Source organism: Schistocerca gregaria, chromosome 6 (genome assembly GCF_023897955.1).
Source record: "Schistocerca gregaria isolate iqSchGreg1 chromosome 6, iqSchGreg1.2, whole genome shotgun sequence".
Taxonomy (NCBI): domain Eukaryota; kingdom Metazoa; phylum Arthropoda; class Insecta; order Orthoptera; family Acrididae; genus Schistocerca; species Schistocerca gregaria.
In genome coordinates, this window is record NC_064925.1 from 106,332,414 (window position 1) to 106,355,576 (window position 23,163).

Below are 23,163 nucleotides of genomic sequence, written 5' to 3' on the forward strand. Positions count from 1 at the left end.
GTGTGGAAGAGAGCATCAGACCAGTGGACAGTCAGACAACTTTAAAAAGAAGTCAATTAAGTAGTTACGTTTGCGACTGTATATAGACACGGAAAAAAACCACTGGTACATTAAGTACTCACCATCGTACACTATAGTGTGGTTTTCGGAAAACTGCAGTTGACGTAGATCCATGTTGTTAGACGATTAGTGTCTTCCTCCCTATTCTTTTCTTGTAGATGGGGATAGCAGAAGAATAATAAAACTCCTTTGCGACGGTGGGCAAAATGAAACTGACCTGGGAAATACTTCATACGCCTTAAGATAGGCAACATCTACCCTGGGTGCGTTTGGTGTAAGATGGGTTGCCTACCTCAAGGTGCATTAAATACGTTCTGCGTCACTTATATTCTGCCTACCTTATAGGGGTTTCAGTCAGTGACAGATTTTAATACTACCATTCACCTACTATTCAATCAGCGCTCTGGGCAACAGTTGTACAATTTCTTGGCGCCCCCTCCCGCAGGCAGCATCTGCGGTCGCAGCGCCCCTCTGTACACCCCTGGCCGCGCAAGAACAAGGGCCACAAAGCGCGGGCGGAAAATAATTCCACTTTCCTAGCGGTGGTCCCGGGATAAGTCCTTTAACATTCAGATTATTGTCGGTGTGAAATGAGATGAAGGGAGGTCTACTGCCGGAGGCCGGGCCGGGTGTCACCGAGGAAGGAATATTAGGCGCGCGGCAAACCCACTTTGCGCTCTCTCCGAGCAGACGTAATCCCGGCCGCTTCGCCGACCCGTCCCGCGCCTCTAAACGGCGCAAAGCGGCGTCGCCTGGGCGCGAACAAAGGTGCGACTGCGTAAAGCAATTATCGCGCCCCGCAGTAACACAATAACAAAAGGCACCGCGCAGCGCCGGCGACAACCGGTTTAGCATATAAACCGTCTCCCTTCTCCTGACTGCGGCTGCCGACTGCGCCAGGCACCGACGCCGAGGCGTCGCCACGCCGCTGGGGCGTCGCTGGTCCGAGGGGGCGCCTTCTAGGGGGCTGTCCGCCGGCGACGGTACGTTGAACCTCGCAGCAGTGTAGTGGTGGTTCCCTGAACCACAGTTCGCTTCCTCAAGAGCTTCTGCGGTTCGGTGAGAGCGCTAGCTTTCTCGGATCAGGTCTTCTGAGTTTATCAGCCGCGTGTTAGGGGACACAATGTCAAGGCTTCGGTAAGCGAACTCCGGTGGAATTAATTAAAACCATTAACTGTTGCGTGGAGATCTTTTCACAAAATTAAAACCACCATCTTTCTCTCCGAATGCTAAAACACATATGGGGAAAGGACCATCTTGGTCAAGTGAGAGAAATCAGAGCTAGAATTGAAATATTTTCGTGTTTATTCTTACCGAGTCGTATTCGACAATGGAACGGCAGAGAAATGTGAAAATGATACTATGAACTCTGTGCAAAAAAATTAACAGTGAATTTTAGACTATCACGTTGATGTAGGTGCAATGATGTGGTCTTGACACAATGTTTCGACAAGTTTGGTACACACCATCTTCTGACGACTTTTTCGATTTCTGTTTGTTAGGTCAGCATATGTCACTCAAGTGCCCTAATTTCGTAAAGGCATTTATTTCTCTTCTTGAAATCTAAAACTTAACCATTGTCATCTGGAGCTGATCTCTGTGTAACGTAAGGGACTAAAGTGAACTTGGTACGAATGTTGTACAGTGGCGCTGATAGTCATTTCTTCTTCCAGCCATAAGGAATTTTCTTATTTCGCAAACACACTGCAGATGATTATACAAATTCTTCTTCGCTACTTTACCTCAAATTCTGATCATTTCTCTTTGAAACACTATGACCTAGAAGTGCCTTTTCTTCATAAATTTCTTCATTTTGGACACCTTATCTCACATTTGTTCGACCTAGAGTATTGCTCATCAGTGTGGGACCCGTACCAGATCGGGTTGACACTGGAGATAGATAAGATCCAAAGAAGAGCGGCGCGTTTCGTCCCAGGGTTATTTGGTAAGCGTGATAGCGTTACGGAGGTGTTTAGCAAACTCAAGTGGCAGACTGAAAGAGAGGCGCTCTGCATCGCGGTGTAGCTTGCTGTCCAGGTTTCGAGAGGGTGCGTTTCTGGATGTATCGAATATATTGCTTCACCTTCTTATACCTCCTGAGGAGATCACGAATGTAAAATTAGAGAGATTCGAGCGCGCAAGGAGGCTTTCCGGCGGTCGTTCTTCCCGCGAACCATACGCGACTAGAACAGGAAAGGGAGGTAATGACATTGGCACACGCCGTTAGGTGGCTTGAGGAGTATAAATGTAGATGTATATTATTTTACAGAATGCCATTACCTCGATTAATAACTACCCCTATCTTTGATTCAGGTCTTAAGCAATACAACCATAAGAAGAATTCTTGGAACCAAATTTACTCCCTGTTTCTAATTACCCTAACCTCTCGCATTTTAACTGATGAAATGTAGTATGCGCTCAACGTAAGTTACTGTTTTGTTTTGTTCAATTTTTTTTGCACTAAATTTTCATCGTTTCTTCTCACACAATATCGCAGATATTTACAAATAATTTGTATTTTAAAATTTAGAATATTTTATAAAATTTGTATTATCTTTCGATTGAAACTCTCACCTTCTATCTAATAGCTACTTCGTACTATTGCCTATATACGTTCTTTTCTTTTGATTTCTTTCTGCCAACAATCTCGTTTACTGTTAAACACATGGTTCCACTGTAAGGGTCCACATAATCTCTGTTTTCACAGGCACTCAGCGTGTCGTTTCATTTGACTTGGTAGGCCTTCCTAATCTTAAATACGTTCTCATAACCTGTGTTTCTAATTCCTTCGTTGTGCTTCTTTCTACCTTTATACGTATTTACGCTGAGTATCTTGCGTGTGTTACTGCTTACAATACCAATGTGGTTTACTACCGTCACCTGTATGAATAAGTCTAGAGGAGGCAATAAATCCCAATCCAAAATTGTTGATGACGATGCTGTTGTTGCTGATGGAGGTAATAACTGGACATTCCTTATCAGAGCTAAGGAATGCCTATATTATTTAACTGCTTAAAAATAAACTCCTAGATGATTATAGTGAATGATCATTCTTCATCCACTGTTATCACTCTTATGGCCTTTCAAATCCAGAACATAAAGATAAGTGCCTTTGTTGGTATTACCTACGAATTAAACATGGAGAACAAAAGTATAAATGGTTCTGTTTCCATGTGTCAATATTGGCTTGTGAAACAGCTTGACGACTTTTATGAAACTGATACGTAATTTTTTAACACACAAATAATCTCACTGCCTATACCTCAAAATTTTCGTGGAGGTAAAAACTTAATGCAGGCGATATCACTAGCTGACCTTAATAATCAGGTTTCATGTCTTAATAACATTTAATCTCTGGACATGATAAGACTTGATGATCTTGAAGTGATAATGATAAGAATATAAAAGTCAATGAATGGTACTTTCTACATTCTTTTGTACAAAATGTAACGCTGCTTTCCTGCTGACGGCCGTTGTGCCGAAGTTGTTGCACGTTTAAGACGAGATGAAGATTTTAATCTGGGCCTTTGCTCTTGTTTCAGAGTCTCTGGCACAGGAGCTCGAGTTAGAGAGAAAATCGCGCCAGCAGCAACAACAGCAGCAACAGCAACAGCAGCAGCAACACGCCGAGAGGGACGTCAAGTCGCCCCTGCAAGGTAGGCCGCTGCCCAACTTTGATACACGGCTAGGCTTCATCCCCTACCGCGAGAGTCCGTTGTTTGCTGACTGTTGGCGACTACACTCGTTGAAATGAGCATACGTCGCTGTTATTACTTGATCACAGGCGAATACGTGTCTTCTTTTGAATGAATTGTTAGGCATTCGATCAACCCACAACATGAGCTAACTGCACCACAGTGGTCGCGATGATACAATGAGAGAAAAAGCTCATGACCTGCTGTTTCCCCTCAAAGCTCTTCTGAGCTTTCTTCTTGCTCTCTTTCTCCATGTGGTAATGCGTGTCAGTTCTATCACGAGTGCTCTTTCTCGATAAATGGTTTCTCTTCAGGTCGGCCTATCAAGGGAGCATGTTCCCCAGTTGTCTGTGATAATGCTTAACTGATTCAAGTTAGTTTAGACGCTATTATACTCTTCTTTTGCTCTGTCGCTTGTAGCCTGGCACCTACTTGGATTAGAGAACGAAACATGTATTGGGATGCGACGATAGGGCATAAAGAGCCACATTCCAAACACACTCCAGTGGATGTAGCTCTAATATACCCTCTATTTCTGTACTAACAATCTCACACACACCGCCGTTTGTCCGTTAATCCTGTAACGTAATTTTCAGAATGAAGCTTCCTTGCAGATTGAAGCTGTGTGACAGACCGGTGTTTGAACTCGGAACCTTGCCTGGTGCTGGCAAAAGCAAAGCTGTGAGGTGCAGTTGGTAGATGTGCTTAGATAGTTCAGTCAGTGAGAACACTGTTCGCGAGAAACGAAGATTCCGACTTAAAGACCGAGTCCGGAACTCAGTTTTAATCTTCTCGGAAGTTTCATATCATTAAATACTCCGTTGTAGAGTTAAAGATCGATTCTGGAAGTTTTCAGTATATTATAGAGGCATTCACGAGGATAATATTAAAGAAACTTTTATTTAGTGCCTGTAAATAGTCCAGACTGACATTAGTAGATGAAACTTGTATATATAACATATTTATGGACTATATATTTCAAGATCGTGTCCTTAATTTTACAAGAATTTTATTTTTACACCAGTACTCGAAACAATATTGGTCTTGGAAATAGAAGTTTCACATTTACACGCTGTTTCTATTTTATTTATTTACACAGAGTGGGCAAAATTAAACTAGCCCAGAAAATGTTTGATGCACCATAAGATAGCCAACCCAACTTACATCATCCTTACCTGATGTGGGTGATGTAATTTGGGTTGCCTATCGTAAGGTGCATTCAGTATCTCCCGGCCAATTTTATTTTGTCACTGGGTACTGAAATTTGTTTGCCTCTTTCACGTGAATGAGCATTCGGGAATGGGGTTGGGATCCGAAAAAACTAATCACGAAAATATAAAATATAAAATATAAATAAATGTAGTAAATAAGTGTAGATATTGTACTTCTGTCTTAAAAGCAAATATAAATTGTAGACTGTCATGATCATTAAATACTATGACAGCCAGGTCTCCAGCAGCCAAACGTAAATGTTTCCGTAAATAGACGATTATCATTTGCTGTGCCTGAGGCTCGCCTTCCGTATTACCGGCGGATATAGGTGTCTCTGAAATTTTCGCAGAGATGGCAGTATCTCTTTGAGTGGCATCGATAGGTCGTTGGCTGTGATCGTATCTTCAATTACGATGAGGGTTCGAGAGTCTACTGGCCATCGCTGACTTGGCCACAGTTCTAAGTAGAGGAGACTTGTATGTCCGACATTGCAACAAGGAAAGTCTCTGTCCTGACGCTCAGAATAATGTCAATTTCTCTAGAGAGCTTCTTCTGTAATTTGATGCGGTGTACGTATCGCTACCAACATAGTAAAAGAAGCCGAATACCGTGTGTTTTTGTTTACCTGCGGTGGGTACCGAAAAATCGTTCTCACTGTTGGTGCTCGATGCGGCTAATCTCCGCTCGGATGTCACGGTGGCTTACCCGTCTTGTCCAAGGATGCGACCTCAACTTTCGGCAGGGAACAAGAGGGGAAAGAAAAAAGAGAAACAGTTTTGTAGGTGTGTGTGTGTGTGTGTGTGTGTGTGTGTGTGGAGGGAAGGCAGCCGGCGTCTTACAAGAAGCGCGGTCCCCGACATAATGACTTGGTGCTTTAGTTTAATTACGGCGCGCCAGAAGAAGCGGCCGCCGCCTTAGCAACAGCGCGCGCTCCGCCGTCCCCCGTCCCCTGCTTGTCGCTATTTTTTCCCGGCGCGCCGCCACTGGTGGCGCTTTGTTGCGAGCGAAGGATGATCTTTCATCAATCATTGTTCCTTGGCCGGCCGGCTCGGCGCGATATTCGCCGCCGCCTCTCGCTCTGAACCTCCCACCCCCGCCCACCCCTTGCTACCTTACTATCAATCACGGCGCCACGCCGACTCGGCGTAGACGAGACGGGACTAGAGGAGTCACGGTGCAGACGTGACGTCGTCCCCGCGACGTCCTTGTACAGTCGTGTTTCTTTTGCCCTCAAACTGTGCAGCCAGTCTGGAAGACAGTGGGCGCAGAGCTGTACCATGCCGGAGGATGCCCTCAGCTGTTCAGCCTATCGGACCACAGTGGATGCAGAGTTACAGCATCCCGTAGCATACATAAATGGAAGTTATTTTGCGTTTTTTTGGTCCTTCTTGGGTTTATCACCCTCTCCCATGCCAACCTTTTAATCTCAGAGAAGCACCTACACCCAGCCTGCTCAGTTATTACGAGGGTCATTCAATAAGTAATGCCCCACATTTTTTTCTCAGAACATGTTTATTGTTAGGAGTCAGAATTTGGTGACAATATACATCAACATCTGAATGGTGGGTTCCATATGGTTCCCAAGTTGTGCAGCGACCGCAAACCATAAAATTACCAAATAAGCAGCATCCAGTCGCAAGATCATGTTTTCCTTTATTTACTTTTGCAAATCGATTTCAACTGATTAACAGGTGCTTTCAACGTGTTTGTTCCCTGAGTTATAACACTGTCTTAAACAGACGTCTATTAATCAGTTGAAATCGATTTGCAAATGTAAATAAAGGAAAACATTATCTTCTACATCTACATCCATACTACGCAAGCCAACTGACGGTGTGTGGCGGAGGGTACCTTGAGTATCTCTATCGGTTCTCCCTTTTATTCCAGTCTTGTATTGTTCGTGGAAAGAAGGATTGTCGGTATGCTTCTGTGTGGGCTCTAATCTCCCTCATTTTATTCTCATGGTCTCTTCGCGAGATATACGTAGGAGGGAGCAATATACTGCTTGAATCTTCGGTGAAGGCATGTCCTCGAAACTTAAAAAAAAAAAAACTGTACCGAGCTACTGAGCGTCTCTCCTGCAGAGTCTTCCACTGGAGTTTATCTATCATCTCCGTAACGCTTTCGCGATTGCTAAATGATCCTGTAACGAAGCGCGCTGCTCTCCGTTGGATCTTATCTATCTCTTCTATCAACCATATCTGGTACGGATCCCACACTGCTGAACAGTATTCAAGCAGTGGGCGAACAAGCGTACAGTAAATTACTTCATTTGTTTTCGGATTGCATTTCCTTAGGATTCTTCCAATGAATCTCAGTCTGGCATCTGCTTTACCGACGATCAACTTTATATGATCATTCCATTTTAAATCACTGCTAATGTGTACTCCCAGATAATTTATGGAATTAACTGCTTCCAGTTGCTGACCTGCTATTTTGTAGCTACTGGTTGCTGCTTGTTTGGTAATTTTATACACAAACATGTCTTGTCCATGTCCTATTTTTCTACGTAGTTACCATCACGTTCTATGGCCATATGCCAACGTTGTAGAAGAGCATGTATTCCCTGCTGGTAAAAGTTCTTGCCTTGTAGGCGTAGCCGTGTTTTCACTGCATTATTGACACTTTCGTCATATTTAAAGTGTGTTCCCCGTACAGAATCTCTGCACCAGTCTCAAATCCCTCCAAAAATTCGGATTAAATGAACTTTATTTGAATTTTGTGGTCCGCTGTGAGCATTTGTGTCACCCATCGTGAGCACGTCTTTAAATGTCCGAGAGTCTCGATCATTGCAGACGCGCTTCCAATGCTGAACGACAACTGTGGAGCCAATTGTCGAGTTTTGATGCGCTGGTCAGCAAGAATAATATCATCAGCACTATTCACCATGTCTGGGGCAGTAGCTGCGACAGGACGTCCCGAGCGTGTCTGATCATGGAGCTCTGCATTTCCTGATGGTTCAAATTGTTCAAATGGCTCTGAGCACTATGGGACTCAAAACCTGTTTTCATAAGTCCCCTAGAACTTAGAACTACTTAAACCTAACTAACCTAAGGACATCACACACATCCATGCCCGAGGCAGGATTCGAACCTGCGACCGTAGCAGTCGCGCGTTTCCTGTGTCTGTAACTTTCTTTACCCATCGCCCAACTGTACTCCTGTCAACTGCAGCATCGCTATCCTTTGCACACAAACGTTTGTGGATTTTCACCATGGTATCTTTTTCTGCGCAAAAGAATTCAATAACAGCACGCTCCTTGTAACGTGAGTCGTTTGTAGACGCCATTTTGACGCTGTACTACGGCTCTGCCATCTGCCAGAATGGTTCGAATCTTCACCGGCAGCCGGCCGTTGTGGCCGAGAGGTTCTAGGCGCTTCAGTCTGGAACCGCGCGGCCGCTACGATCGCAGGTTCGAATCCTGCCTCGGGCACGGATGTGTGTGATATCCTTAGGTTGGATAGGTTTAAGTAGTTCTAAGTTCTAGGGGACTGATGACCTAAGATGTTAAGTCTTAACCATTTGAAACATTTGAACTTCACCTGCGTATAGAACAAACATCAAGTGTGAAGCACCAACAAGGACGCTTGTCTATGTATTTTAATGGTTTTTTTAAAAAAAGTGGTGCATTACTTATTGAACGACCATCGAACTTAATAAAATAGAACAACAGCAGTCGTCGTTTTGATGTCATTTTATTGTATTGTAAGCAGTTTCGGTGACTCATTGTGTCATCGTCAGGCCTTAAATGACGCTGAGGGGTTGAACTCCAACCGTATACGTGATCCTATCAGTGGTCGGTATCTAGGAAGTGGCTTCCGTAGGAAACTATACAAGCGATATTTTGTCTACATTGTAAAGTATTGTGTAAAGAATTCTACGGAAGCCACTTCATAGATGTTGGCCACTGATGGAATCTTGTATACGACTGTAGCTAACCTCTGAGCGTTGCCTAAGGCCTGGTGTAATCAGTCACCCAAACAGGTGGCCGTTTGATAAAATAACTTCCAAACAACTGCTGTAGGTGTTTCATTATATCCTCTGTTTCTTCCAAATCTTCCAAATCCTCTATGACATCAACGGACAGTTCCTCCTCTTAGAGACTTCCAGTGTATTATTTCCGCTTATCCATTCCATCCTCTTCATGTAACAATGGAATTACTCTTACACTCTTAATGCTTACGCCTCTTTTTCTGAGTATTTTGGTATTATTGGTATGAGGGACTCATGTCCATTGTTAGATTTATCAGAGTGCTAGGGAGTGAACTACTGCTCAGTTCTTACGTTCAAAGGATGAATGCAGAAATCGGAATTTTTTTGTTGATATTATATGCGATAGTGCCGAATAACAAGCCACTTTCAAAAACTCAGTTTTATGTTGGTATATAGGGAATCAAACAGTGGAGTACGATTACTCAAATTTTTCTTCGCTCTGTATACATATATAAAATATAGAATAGCTCACTGTGAGACAACTTTGATCAAAGTCTTTGCTTCGTTTATCTTCATGGTTCTAAGCATAAGCAATTCTTATGTACTATACTGACTTCCTTGTGCTTAAGATTCGTCGGAACTTATCGAAACCTGTACTAACAGTACTGTCTTCCTTCAAGAAGACTATAGATTGTGCTACATATGTGTTTGCGAGCGCCTAACTTTGATACATTATTTTATAATACATTTAAATGCTTTACATGCAAATGTATATATAACATCGAATCTAAATTTCGGCCTAGTATATATTACTAAGGCGGCGGAAAATATATTAAAAATATACCGTCTTTGCTTCGACTGAAACTTGAGTTTTAGTCAGGAGCCACAAATTTTATGGCAATGTATTTCCCTTTCTCCAACATTGTGAGGATGCATGTCATCTTAGGGAGAGAATTAACCTCCAACATCTCTTCTTCAGAGAATTGCTGAACGATATTTTGTCATTGTATCCATATGCTGTAATGCCCAATTCGATTATATCTTCAGCCATTTTCGTCATCTTAATTTTTGGAATGACAGGAATTTTTGTTAGCGTAGTAGAATACTTCATTGAAAAGTTCCGTAAAACGCTCCTTGTCTTATCCGTTAGTTGAACAGTGTATCTGTATAACTCATCTGTTACGTTCGCCTAGTTTTATGTTTTTTATTACTAGTTGATTTGTCGGCATTGTCTAGTAACTTATATATCAGAATTTCGTATCATACAAAAAAAAAAAATAATCAAATGCATCTTTAGTGCAAAATGAGTGAATTTTATTTTCATGTTAATTTCACGGTATACAAACTACTAGGTAAAATCGCTCAAAATTCTTTTTAATATTATTGCAACAAAAAATTTGCTTGTAAAAAATATACTTAGAACCTGCAAACAACCGCAGATTATCTGCAATCTCTATGTAAAGATACACCATTACTTGTTTCAGACCTGAAAGAAATTCGTGATGAGTAGAGCGTATTGTCTTTTGAACCCCTTAACGGAACGAGCATGAATTATTCTTTAATAGTCGCCTGAAAAAGAAGTTTTCAGGTCTGAAACAAATCGCGTCCTGTTGGTGTGCACAAAAAATTCTGAAAAGTTATGAGTGGCTACTGTTTTAAATTTACAGTTTTTGTACAAACACTTGCTTTCGACAGCTGTGCACATTATTTGGCAAACATGTGCTTATCAGCAATGATTCATAATTAAGAAAGACTTAATTAGCAATGCATTTTAATTTATTTACTTCCCATTCAATAGTGAGCTTGTAGTTTATTATACTACGTTAAAAACCGTGTTTTAGCGAAATAGAAAAACTAATTCAATGACATTTAGAGTGATGGAAGTTTTCTCTTCTGTTTCAGAATCACGTGCTGGATACTACAAGAATTCAGTTCTGTTCACGAGCGCAACCTAGTTCGGCCAGTGGGGGCAGTAACGTACCATCCACCAACTGGATGCCGGTTACGTCTTACGATGATTGGGTTGCCTTTGATTTTTGCGACAGTGTTAATGCAACTTAACGCTACATAGTGATTTTGCGAAAACAGAAGAGGAAAGTTAGTAGATCTCACAGTTTTAACGTAGGTACGAGTTTAGTGGTAAGCACTGCCTCAGTACGGGAAGAAAGACATCTTGTTTTTAAGTCTGAGAAGAAACGGAAATATAGAACTCTGTAACTACAGTGTGAAATCGTACGCCACCTCAAGTGCCGAGCAACAAATTGGACACACAGTGGCTTAGCGTATGGTGTTATATTGACTGTGGGTTAGCTGAAAGCGTTTCCAGGTGATATGATTTGGATCCACAGGCGACTTGCTATTCATTTCGATGAAACGCAGAGACAACCAAACAGTGAAAAATGTACTTATCAGATTAACATTTATTTATTTATTTCACGATGTGTTTTCCACCGACGGATACGACGAGATGTCTTGATACGTACATTACATGGCCCCTGTGAAGTTTGCAATTGCTTGCTGCTATTTGTAACACTTGTACTGGGGTCGGGAAAGGCATGCAGACTTAAGAAATAGCGTTGCCGAGTGTTTGTAAACAGAAAAAGTTTTTACGTGACTGTTATTATTATCAAATACTTAAGTTATAAAGAAGGCTGTTACATGCATTGTCGGTAAAACTCTCGTTTTACCTACACAGCAAAGGCTGGTTAGAAGTAATTAAATGCATTGAAATGTTTAACATGTTTTCAAGCTTTTCCTACTTAACGGGCGTTACTTGATTGTGCTTGAGTTTTGGAGATGAACTATTGCGTCCGATTTCTAAGAACTAGTAGCAGATGGAGACCACATATCGTAGAAGCTCTTGAAACTGGTTCTAGATTTTCGGGAAGGTGATGTGTAATGAATATATCTACGAGACAGAACTAATACAACTGACTGTATGAATATAATAACATACTTATTAATTATAACTTATTATACATCTTTTAAACACTGTGTGAGTGGAAAGACGACTTGTGAAGGTGACTTTCTGTATGACAGTGCAAATTAAATTAGATAGCTTACCTGGATTGTGAAAGTTGAAGTAGTTACTGTTCAAATGCAAGAGCAAAATAAACTGCAAATGAAAGAATTCTGCAGTTAATAAGAGGGATATCTGACATCCTTCAACTGCATACTTGATGTGTACAAAAAAAATTAAAATGTGTGAATGGGATGATAAATTTCGTTCAGAAAAGATTTTATGTAGCTATTTATGATTGAGTGAAAAGAGGCATATTGAAATGATTGTGAACTTGATTTTAATGTAATACACACGAATCATCTTGTAGTAAATAATTACTATATTATCTATATTACAAATATATATAAACAAAGTAATAGGCTTCGTAATTCCTTGTAAATGGTTGTTATTACATGCATTTAAATGAGTAAAAGGAACAAATTCTCTTTGTACATGGTAGTATTTCATAAAACAAAACTGGCTTCTTATTTCTAAAACCCATTCTTCAGATATCTGCCGTAGTAATGTAAAACATTATCCTCTGTATATTGTCAGTGTTGCACAATAACAGTCTAGTATTAAATAGAGGAACTGTAATTAATTGTATGGGATTTTGAGCATGCTGTTATAATTTTCCATAGTTTCATCTACTGCATGTCTAAGGTTTAACACCTAACATTAACTTATGGTACACAATATAAGATAACTATCAGTCAAAACAAATAATAATCCGAAAGTGCGAAAGTAATAACTTTCTAGTAAGGACTGTGTATTGTTGTACCATTTGTAATGTCTGTTTACACATAGATTTTTCTACAAGCTTTTGAAAATAATTTTAGAACTTCCTTTATTTAGCTCATTATGCTGAGTACTGGTACTTTAAAGTTTATTCTTTATGATTTTTATAATTTCTTTCAAATTAGGCAAATTTAGTTCTGATTCTAAAACCATATAAGTATATAATACAAATATATTTATATGTATGAACATTACATTTCATATGCTTTCGATTGTGGAGGTGTCGTCCTATATAACAGAGCGATTTTGCATGCATATGCACCGAAATAAAGTCATTGTTTTATATCAAACCTTAAATTTAATGATATTGTAAAATGATGGTGATAACTAATAAACCCCTGCAATGTATTGGTGTCTGCATGTGGCATCTCTAGATTACAGTTGCTTCTTGTTCCCTATTTGCAAATAAAAGAATTTGTTATGTGTTAAATTGTAACTTTTTGTTGTATATCAGTACAACCCACTAGCAACTTCTTTCACAAAATAAAATGACTCTGCAACAACTATAATTTTCAACACCAGTATACGGTTCTGTAGACAATCACATTCATATCTGATTGCTCCACTGAAATCTTGAAGGAGAAACTGCAGGAAAAGTTTTACATAGCCTATTCCTTTCAAATACATCATTTTTAGTTTCATAAATGTAATATTTAAAGTGTCTCAAATTGACATGTTTGTGTTGTTTTGTACCGAAGTGTTTCAGTTAAACTTTGTGTAAGCGTATGTTAAGTGTCAGAAAAAAATAACAAACTGCTACTGTACTTAAGTGATTTAACTATATTCGGTTTCAAAATAATTTGTGTTCTGAAATAATAAACACTTTATTACTGAAATGAGATTGATTGCCATATATGCATGTATTCAATCCATATCTTATTCCCTTGAAAAATAATAACTGTGTGAGAAACAAATGGTAATTGGGAATTTATTTGAAGAGAAAGGTTGCAGAACTGATATATTTTAGGTTATTTGAAAATGTCAAGTAAATTCTTCATAAAACAGAATTTTGGTACCAAATGATCTCTGATAGCAGTGTAATTGAAAAAAACTGTAAATAATCTAAATGCTGAAACCATCGTGAGACTAGGGTTAGCTTGTAGGTAAGGTCTTTTTCGATGTTTCCAATGGTGGTTATGAAGAGATGACAAACATCTCAGCACTGTGATTAATAAACAGTAAAGCATTAAAAAGGGCACTCTTCCCCACTGATGACTTCTGAATCATAATAAATTTAAAAGATTTTAGTCAGTCAACTAGTAATATTGATGGCTTACTTGCTTCAATTACAATTATATACTTTAGATAAATAATACACACTGCCAGACCAGAACTCTGGGACGCACTTTGACAAAATCATACGTACAAAAAAAAATTTTTTTTTTGAAAGAGGGAACTCTTACTTAACAGTGATAACGATGACGACCTCCTGATGCTGAAAACATCAACAACAGTTGTTTGTGCTCAGCCTATAGTGATGTATAACATTTCCCTATGAAGAAACCAGAAAGACTGTCTTGCAAAATATTGTATACTTTATTTTCTTACCACACACAAAAGACAATATGAAAATTTAAAAAAATATATATGTAAAGACATCCGCTTTCAATAATTTAGTATACACTGCCCGACAAAAAAGTGGAGTACTCAAATGGGAAGAAGAAAATTGAATGAATTTAGAGAGTTGTGTAATATTATTTCAGTGATTACGAATCCGAGTCAAATGTATGAAGAACTTGGCTGTATTGTAACACTTACGAGTATGCCATTGTAACCCCCTCTGGCCTTGGTGGCTGCACGGATTTCGTTGGGAAGCGTTTCGTAAAGCCATTATCTCCTCTCCTGGGCCATGGTGATTTACAACTGTTGTAGCTGGTCCTTGATATCCTGGATATTAGCTTTGGGACAGAGTTGACATCTGAGCAGAATCCACACATATTATGTCATGCACATAGCTGAGGATGTTCTTGACCTCACGAATATCTCAACATCACGCAGGCAATTCATAGAGATACTTGTCTTGTGTGGACGAGCATTATCCTGCTGAAAAATTTCACCAAGATACTGTATCATGAGAGTAAACACATAAAGACCCATGATGCACTTGATGTACCATTGTGCCATTAGAGTACCCTTTATCACTCCCAGTCGTTATCTATGTCATACCTGGTGGCTCCTCACACCGAAGCAGCAGAAGTAGTAACACTGCTGTGCCTCTCCAAAGCACTGGAAGAATAATTCCAGAGCACCCCATATTAGCTGACGATGGTCATACGGGGTGTGGAGAAACGGGGTTCATCATTGAACACAATGCGATGCCAGTCATCGGCAGTCAGGACACCACTGTAAGCGCAGGCATTTGTGTTGTGTTAATGACAGCCTACGCATGGAACGGGTGTTCTACTAAGGTTAGTCTATGATCATCAGTGCGGGATGACAATGGATGTTGCAGGGTGTCCATTACTTGTTCTTTGATGGTAGGCGCATATGTGAAAGTGTTATGATGTGCTGGGGTCCACAATACGGCGATCATCCTCATGGTGCTCGGAAAACGAGTGTCCCTGCTATCATTTTCCCGTGCAGTCCAGTATCGGGCCACTGTCACATCCGAATGTCCCACATAACCTGAATACTGCACGAGTCGACCAGCCGGACAAATGTAGACACTCGAAGAGTCCCCTTTGGAAATCTGTCAGGTGTTGACAAAGATGCCTCAGCTGAGTACGTGGCAACTCTCTGTCCTTCACGGTAATCACTATATATCTGACGCTGTTCGCGCCCCTTGTACATCCTACCAGGTCTGGTAACAAAACTCTGCACGAACAACACTAATGCACCCTCGTCGTCATCCTACCTGCCACAGAGAATTGCAACTCCAAATCATTTACACACCCGCTGATGGTGTGTGCGTGCACGAAATTGCACAGACATTAGACTGTGTCTTCTAGGTAGTTCACTCACTCCGTCGGGCAGTGTATATCATCTCTGCAAATGGTAAACGAATTTCAATTTAGCTCGCCAATGAGGAGCCGGACATCAACACTCAAAACTGGAGGAAAACACTTGTGATTTTATTAAAGTCATAACAGGAGGTACAGTAGCCGCGTGAAGGTCATTAGCATATGTGCAACCCATTTCCGTAGATCACCTCCAATAAATTTAAGACGAAAGATGTTCACAGCGTTTACGATTTACCTTTATTCTGAGTTTCATATAAGATTTTTCGCCTCTTCTTATTACACCAGGGGTTCAGGGTATAACCTTACTCAAACTATTTATCACTTCACACTAAATACTGCAACATGGCTGGTGCTGGCGCTGACATTTTTACGACGCTATTTATTTGTTAGAATTCAGTTACTTCATAAAACCTTTTTACCTACAGCGATAACTGGGCACAGTTATAGGACGCAAAGTCGTTAAGGCTCTTGTTACAAGCATTCATAAAACATTCTATCTTAAATCAGATACGACTCTATATTAGACGACATATTTCCGAAATTCGTTATTCTGCTTAGTTACTAATACAGGAATTTACTCATCATATTGGAGTTCGTTATCACGTTCACAGCCACTGTGAATCCATAATCAGAGATACAAATTTTGCACTCAGTTCACGCGGAAACAAACCTGCGTTATTAACATACACTCCAAACGCCGATGTCTCCAAGGATAGCTTTGGGCCCGTCGAGCTTCACTTTCGACTGCATACCACAATGACAAACTTTAGATTATTTGCACTATTCAAGACCGCCTTTCCTGTAAAATATTTCACGACTCTTTAAATTTACCGATCAAGACTTCGCTAACTACTGCAGTTTTTTCTTGCGTCTCTTATTGTAAAGTTTCAACAGCATAGGTACAGCAGTGACTGTAACATTCATTGTTTGTATGCACGTTGGTCGTGAGCACACAGAGGACATTCTACGCAAACCTTAGAGAGAATAGAATGGAAAATACAAATTCAATAAACATTATGAAAACAGTGTGATGTGGACGAATTGCAAGATGACATTACGTACAAATTATAGGATTCAAAGAATTCATGAATAACCCCAAAGCAAAGAAAAGAAAAGAAACGAAAAGCAGATACAAACTCAAATAAAGTACATATTATTCTCACAACAAAAAAACTTACATAGAAACACTGACGTTTGACATCTTCACACCACTGACAAGAAAATCGAACGCTTTTCGATTTATTTCTCAACGGATCCTGAAAATGTGCAAGAGGACGGGATGGTAAGTGAGGTAAGTCATTCATCAGCCCCAATTATTTATTTGACAAGACTCTCGCTTGCCTCCTATGTGAAGGCTATATCACGCTGCGAGGATGTCTGTGGTTTAACTTGAAATTGAAACAGCAAAATTTAGAATACGACAATTACTTTAAGCCTTGTGTAAGTTGTAAACATAAGACTGATTTGGCTACAAAATGGGGATTCCAAGGAACGCAGAATTTGATTTTGCCTTTCGGTAGCTCAAATCCAGTTTTATACGTTCATTCTACTGATGTAGACACCGTCATGAAAGCACTTCACTATGAAGTTTTCAAGGAAGAACGACGGACGTCAGCAGGCTCGTGTTACAGAAATTAGCTCTCAAAAAATTTTAAAGTGCTGAAAGAAAACGCAGAAAAGGAGGAAAAAGTACACGAAATAGACGATGACAAAACTCTAATGATTTTTCTGTTTTAACATTTACGCGCTTTCATATATTATAGATGACACTAGTGGTTTAAAATTGTGGATTTTTTTCCACAAACGATCTGTTTTTGCCATGTGTAGGCTGCATGTACAGCGTGTCCAGTATCAAGACCACTGCTCAGAATGACGTCAGATTTAAGCTGAATGTTACTAACGCAGGTGGAAACGTCATGGAAAAAATAACGAAAAGTTTACTGATAGATGATGCTGTAAGGGTCTTAACGTGTATGGGGTCGGCTACAAATGACAGACGAATCTCGAGACGAAGGATATGCTTTAGTTGCACATTACTCAATGTGTAACGTTCAATAGTCACTACTGCACTAGTTTAGCAGACAACAGCTGTGGCACTGTTACTTGCGCAAGCACGGTCACCACGGCAATGACGTACCACATCGGATGGGAGAAATCGGTTTTTAATTGTCCTGCGACCAGAAACCGTACAAAAAGCAAAATGACATCGGTTTCTAATTGTAATAACACTGGCGTAGCGAGCGGGATGGGGCAGTCGTTAGCGCACTGGACCGTCATTCGGGAGGACGACGGTTGAGATCCTCGTCCGGCCATTCAGATTTACGTTTTCCGTGATTTCCCTAAATCGCTAAAGGAAAATGACGCGACGATTCCCTGAAAAGGGTATGGCCGACTTACCTTCTCATCCTTCCGTAATCCGAGCTTCTCCTCCGTTTCTAACGACCTTCAGGCCCTCTCGTACATCGGACCAGGTTTTCACACATTAAAGCACCTTCTGCCTGAGAAGTAACAATTTTAACATCACAAATAGTATTAAATGATTTGAGAGTCAGTAGAGAAATTCATAAATACAGAAATACAAGACAGTTAGAATGAAATAAATAGGAAGTGCAGAGAAGCTGAGGCGAAATGACTACATGAAAAGAGTGAAGAAAGCGAAAAGGAAATGATTGTCGGAAGGACTGACTCAGCACAGAAAAGTCATAACAACCTCCAACGAAATTAAAAGCATAGATGGGAATTCCACTGTTGAACGCAGAGAAGAGAGCGGATAAGTGGGAAGAGTACATTGAAGGCCTCTACGAGGACGAAGGCTTGTCTGGTAACGTACTAGAAGTAGCAATAGGAGTTACAGCAGAACAGGTAAGGCAGCCAGTTCTGCAATTAGAGTTTAAAGTCAATTAGGGCAGACGGGATGGATAACATTGTATCAGAAGTTCTAAAATAATTGGGAGGGAGTGCCAATAAAACCAATATTCAAATCGGTGTGTGGAATGTAAGGGCCTGGCGATGTATCTTCTGACCTTCGGAAATACATCATCCACCAAATTCCGCAAGAGCCGACAAGTTCAAGAATTATCGCACAATCAGATTAACAGCTCGGGCATCCATGTTTCTGACTAGAATAACATGCAGAAGACTGGAAAAGAGAAATGTGGAAGTGTTTGGCTTTAGAGAAGGGAAAGGGGCCAGAAAGGCAATTCTGATGTTGAGGTTGATAATGGAAGCAAGACTAAAGAAAAATCAATACATTTTCAAACAATTTGTCGACCTCGAAAAAGCATTCGACAGTGTCAAATTGTTCAAGATGTTGGGAATTTTGAGAAAATTAGGGGTTAGCTATAGAGAAAGAGGGGTAATATGCAATATGCACAAGAACCAAAAGGGAAGTGCGCGGACTACAAAGGATGTAAGCCAGAGGTGTAATCTTTCACCCCTACTGTTAATTTATACACCGACAAAGCAATGCCGCAAATAAAAGAAAGGTTACCGAAAGGTTCAGTATTGGAATTAAAATTCGGGATAAAAGGATATCATTGGTAAGATTCACTAACGATATTACTATCCTCAATGAAAGTGAAGATTTATAAGATATGCTGAATAGAATTAAGAGTCTAATGAGTACAGAATACGGATTGAGAGTAACTCGAAGAAAGACGAAAGTAATGAGAAGTAGCAGAAATGAGAACAACGAGAAACTTAACATCAGGAATGGTCATCACGAAGCATATAAGGTTAAGGAATTGTGCTACCAAGGCAACGAAATAACCCAACATGGGCAAAGCAAGGCAGACATTAAAAGCAGACTAGCACTGACAAAAAGAGCATGCCTGGCAAAGAGACATAGGCCATAATTTGAAGAAGAAATATCTGATAATGTACGTTTTGAGCACAGCATTGGATGGTATCGGAACGTGAGTTGCGGGAAAACGGGAAAAGAAGAGAAGCGAAGTATTTGAGGTGTGATGCCACAAAAATATGTTGCAAATTAGTGGTTTGCAGAACATCCATGTAGATGACTGATAAGGTAAGGAATGGGGACGTTCTCGGGATAATCGTCTAGAAAAGGAATATGTGGAAAACACTGACAAGAAGAACGGACTGGATGGTAGAACAACTGTTAAGATACCGTGGAATAACTCCCACGATACTAGAGGGAGCTGTAGAGGATAAAAGCTGAAGAGGAAAACAGAGATTGGAATTCATCCCGCAAATATTGAGGATTTAGGCAGCAAATGCTAGTCTCAGAGAGGAGAGGAGTTCTTCGCGGACCGCATCAACCAGTCAGAACAAAGGTAACTAAAAACAAAACTCAAGAATACTCAAAGAGAGAGAAAGAGAGAGAGAGAGAGAGAGAGAGAGAGAGAGAGAGAGAGAGAGAGAGAGAGAGAGTGCGAATATATAGCTCTGACTGTTAACTATTAATACTGACATTACAATGTTTCTGATATAGTGAACTCTGGGGAGATTACAGCAGCTATGAAGACTGGGAAATGAGGACGATCTGGTTGGGAAGAAAAATTTACAGGGTAACTGGCTGCGTACGGGGACAATACTAGTCATTATTGTTGCTTCAGTAGTCATTAACTATCTTCTGAAGGTGGAGATATTATTCAGCCCTCTAATATTACGCCGGAGGTTATTCGAGAATCGGGTTGCCGCTACTGAAAGGGACTTTGAGAAAGTGGCTGAACGAGGAACTGGGACAGAAAGGATTTTGCTCTAATGGGACCGGCTGTTACTACCATGTTGTTCAGAAAAGAGCTTTATGGACGAGGGACACTGTACGTTGATAATGCAGTAGAGGAGAGTGAGGGTATGGAAGTCTCTGCATTTGTCTGCATGCAGACAGGACAGATGTTCACGTGACAGTGAAATCAAAGTATCGAAGTTCACAGATGTAACGAATACAGGCATTGAAAACCAGTTCTAGGCTGTGTGAGCTTTCCTGAGACAGGCCATGCAATGTAACATCGCCGCAATCCGTAATTGGATGTATGAGTGTTTGTACAAGTTTCTTTTTTAGTTGACGAGAAAAAGGCTTGTTATATATTTGTAGGAAATGGAGAGATGCTGATGCCTTCTTAAATTCCGCAGTTACGTGCTCAGTCCAGTTTAGATTTTCATCTATTACTAGTAATAGCTTTTCTGAGGGAGACAGGTTGGCATTTATCCCATTTAGGGCAAAAGGTGTTAGGGATTCCCGATATTTGTGGCTAGTGAGCCTAGAAAGACCATCCACTACTGCTTGGGTTTCGGATGGGTTGAGCTTCAATCATATATTCCGGGTCCGTTTTTACAGTGCGCACATATTGGTACAGAGATTCTAGATAGATGCATTGAGGTTTATTGGTTTTGCGCATACATACAACTGGAAGTCATTAGCGTACATGTGATATTTGCTATAGGACAAAACTGATGACTGTCGCTCAGATACAGTGAAAAAATATAGGATCTAATTCCGAACACTGTGGAACGTCTGCTACTATTTGCCTCCGTTGTGACTTTATGTGCCGAACACGGCGCATTACCGGTGTGACATCAGGAATGAGTGAATCCAAGCACTGCACTTAGCGAATAATTTAGGCTGCTGAATGTGGCAAATAAAATGTTAAAGTCGACAGTGTCAAAGGCTTTGCTGAAGTGTAAGAAGCACATGGTAGTCGACTCTTGCGCATCCGCGGCAAGCTTCAGGTCATCTACTACCTTTACTAAGGCAGATCTTAGAAACGTGACTGGTAGTCATCCAGAAGATTGTTTGCAGTTATGTGGTATGTCAGCTGGTAGTGGACCGTATATTACAATGCCGTGGACAGTGCAGGAAGACTGCAAATAGGTCGGTAATCAGAGGGTGGTGTGACAACGTCCTTTATAGATAGTGGCTTAATTAGTCCCTGTTTCCATGCCTCGAGGAAAACACTTGTGCTTAAGGAGTTGTTGAAGATAACTGTTGTAGTGGACAGTAATGGGTCAGTAATGGATTGTGATGCCGTCGATTCCAGTAGATGTGGTATGGAAAGTAACACGCTGAGGTGTACTAGAATGATAATTAACACTATTCAATACAGCATGCCATTTTCCGCAATGGCTCTAGAATACTGCAATATGACACTTTTGCAGATGTAAACGAACTTTGACCAGCACGACAATGCCCAATTTAAAACTTTCCCGTTGTCTAAACCATCTTCTAATGAAGATTTACGCACTCTGCTCTGAATGTTCGGAGCTGTCTGCTTTAATGGCGAACACTTAATGACGCGCATATTTTACTAACACTTCGAATGGAATATTGTACAAACCTCTGCAAACTATCCCAAAACACGTAAAGGAAAAGAAACACCACAGATACTGTTATAGCAATCTACATATAATAACCCAGAATTAAAAAGTAAAACTGAATATGTCTTATTGTTACAGGACATCAAGAATGGGTAGTGCATGCAGGTCCTAAAAGAATTAAACGTAGCCAGATACCTTTTGAATTAAAATCTGTTTGTAAAAGCATCACTTTGATTCGGTCTTCGAAATTCCTTGAAGAGCTATTTAAACGAGTGTGTTACTAAGCTACCTGAACTGTGTAATAATAAACCGTGCATATGAATACAGTAAAAAAGAAGGCTTTATTTAACAAATGGTTCTAGGCGCGTCAGTCGGGAACCACGCCTCTGCTACGGTCGCAGGTTCGAATCCCACCTCGGGGATGGATGTGTGTGCTGTCCTTAGGTTAGTTAGGTTTAAGTAGTTCTAAGTGTAAGGGACTGATGACGTCAGATGTTAAGTCCCTTAGTGCTCAGAGCTATTTGAACCATTTCAACCATTTAACAAATCATTAAAAAAATCATGACCGCTAGTGGTACGTTTCCAACGATCCTTCGCTCTTTTACAACTAAATACAGTTGTCTTTTGTCGTCTATACTACAAGCGGGCTCTCGGTGTCTACAATCTTTAGTGGTAGTCGTAGCATCAACTACTTTTAGCAGTTAATGAATTAATGAAAATTAAATGAATTAATTAATGAATGAAATTAATTAAATGAACTAATGAAAATTAGACTCCAAAAACTGTTTTTACTTAAAGTGAAGTTTTTTTTATAAAGTTTAACTATATGTAAACTTGTTTAACTACCTTAAGCAATCATGATTACTGTGTAGCATTTACTAGAATTTTAGCGGGTTCGTCTCTCTAGTAACAACTTTTGATACTGCACGGCAGTCTTATCTTAGTTGTGGTTTTGACACATGATTACTCGGCAATTCACAATTAAGTACCTGGCAGAGGATTCATCGACCCACCTTCAAGCTATTTCATTAACTGTCCGTTGTCGAACAGCGCGCGGGAAAAGCAAATACTTAAATTTTTCCATGCGAGCTCTGATTTCTCTGTATTATAATGATCATTGCTCCCCACGGAGGTGGGCACCAAAAAATGTTTTTCACTCTGAGGAGAAAGTATGTGACTGAAATTTCATGAGAGGATTCTTCCTCAACGAAACCCACCTTTGTTT

At 40.3% G+C, this 23,163-nt stretch overlaps 1 protein-coding gene across 8 annotated transcripts in view; it reads left to right on the forward strand.

The window, feature by feature from the left end:
- The window catches only part of LOC126279103 (dachshund homolog 1-like), an 854,344-nt gene extending 840,811 nt beyond the window's left edge, over nucleotides 1-13,533 (forward strand). For 6 of the 8 annotated variants that reach the window (XM_049979575.1, XM_049979577.1, XM_049979578.1 and 3 more), the window contains 2 exons: nucleotides 3,603-3,716; nucleotides 10,803-13,533. In XM_049979575.1, the coding sequence (XP_049835532.1) occupies nucleotides 3,603-3,716; nucleotides 10,803-10,855 (167 nt within the window). In that variant the 3' untranslated portion in view covers nucleotides 10,856-13,533. The remainder of the gene's footprint in view (nucleotides 1-3,602; nucleotides 3,717-10,802) is intronic. The other 2 variants (XM_049979579.1, XM_049979583.1) reach the window with 1 other exon arrangement.
- Nucleotides 13,534-23,163: the final 9,630 nt, after the last annotated feature.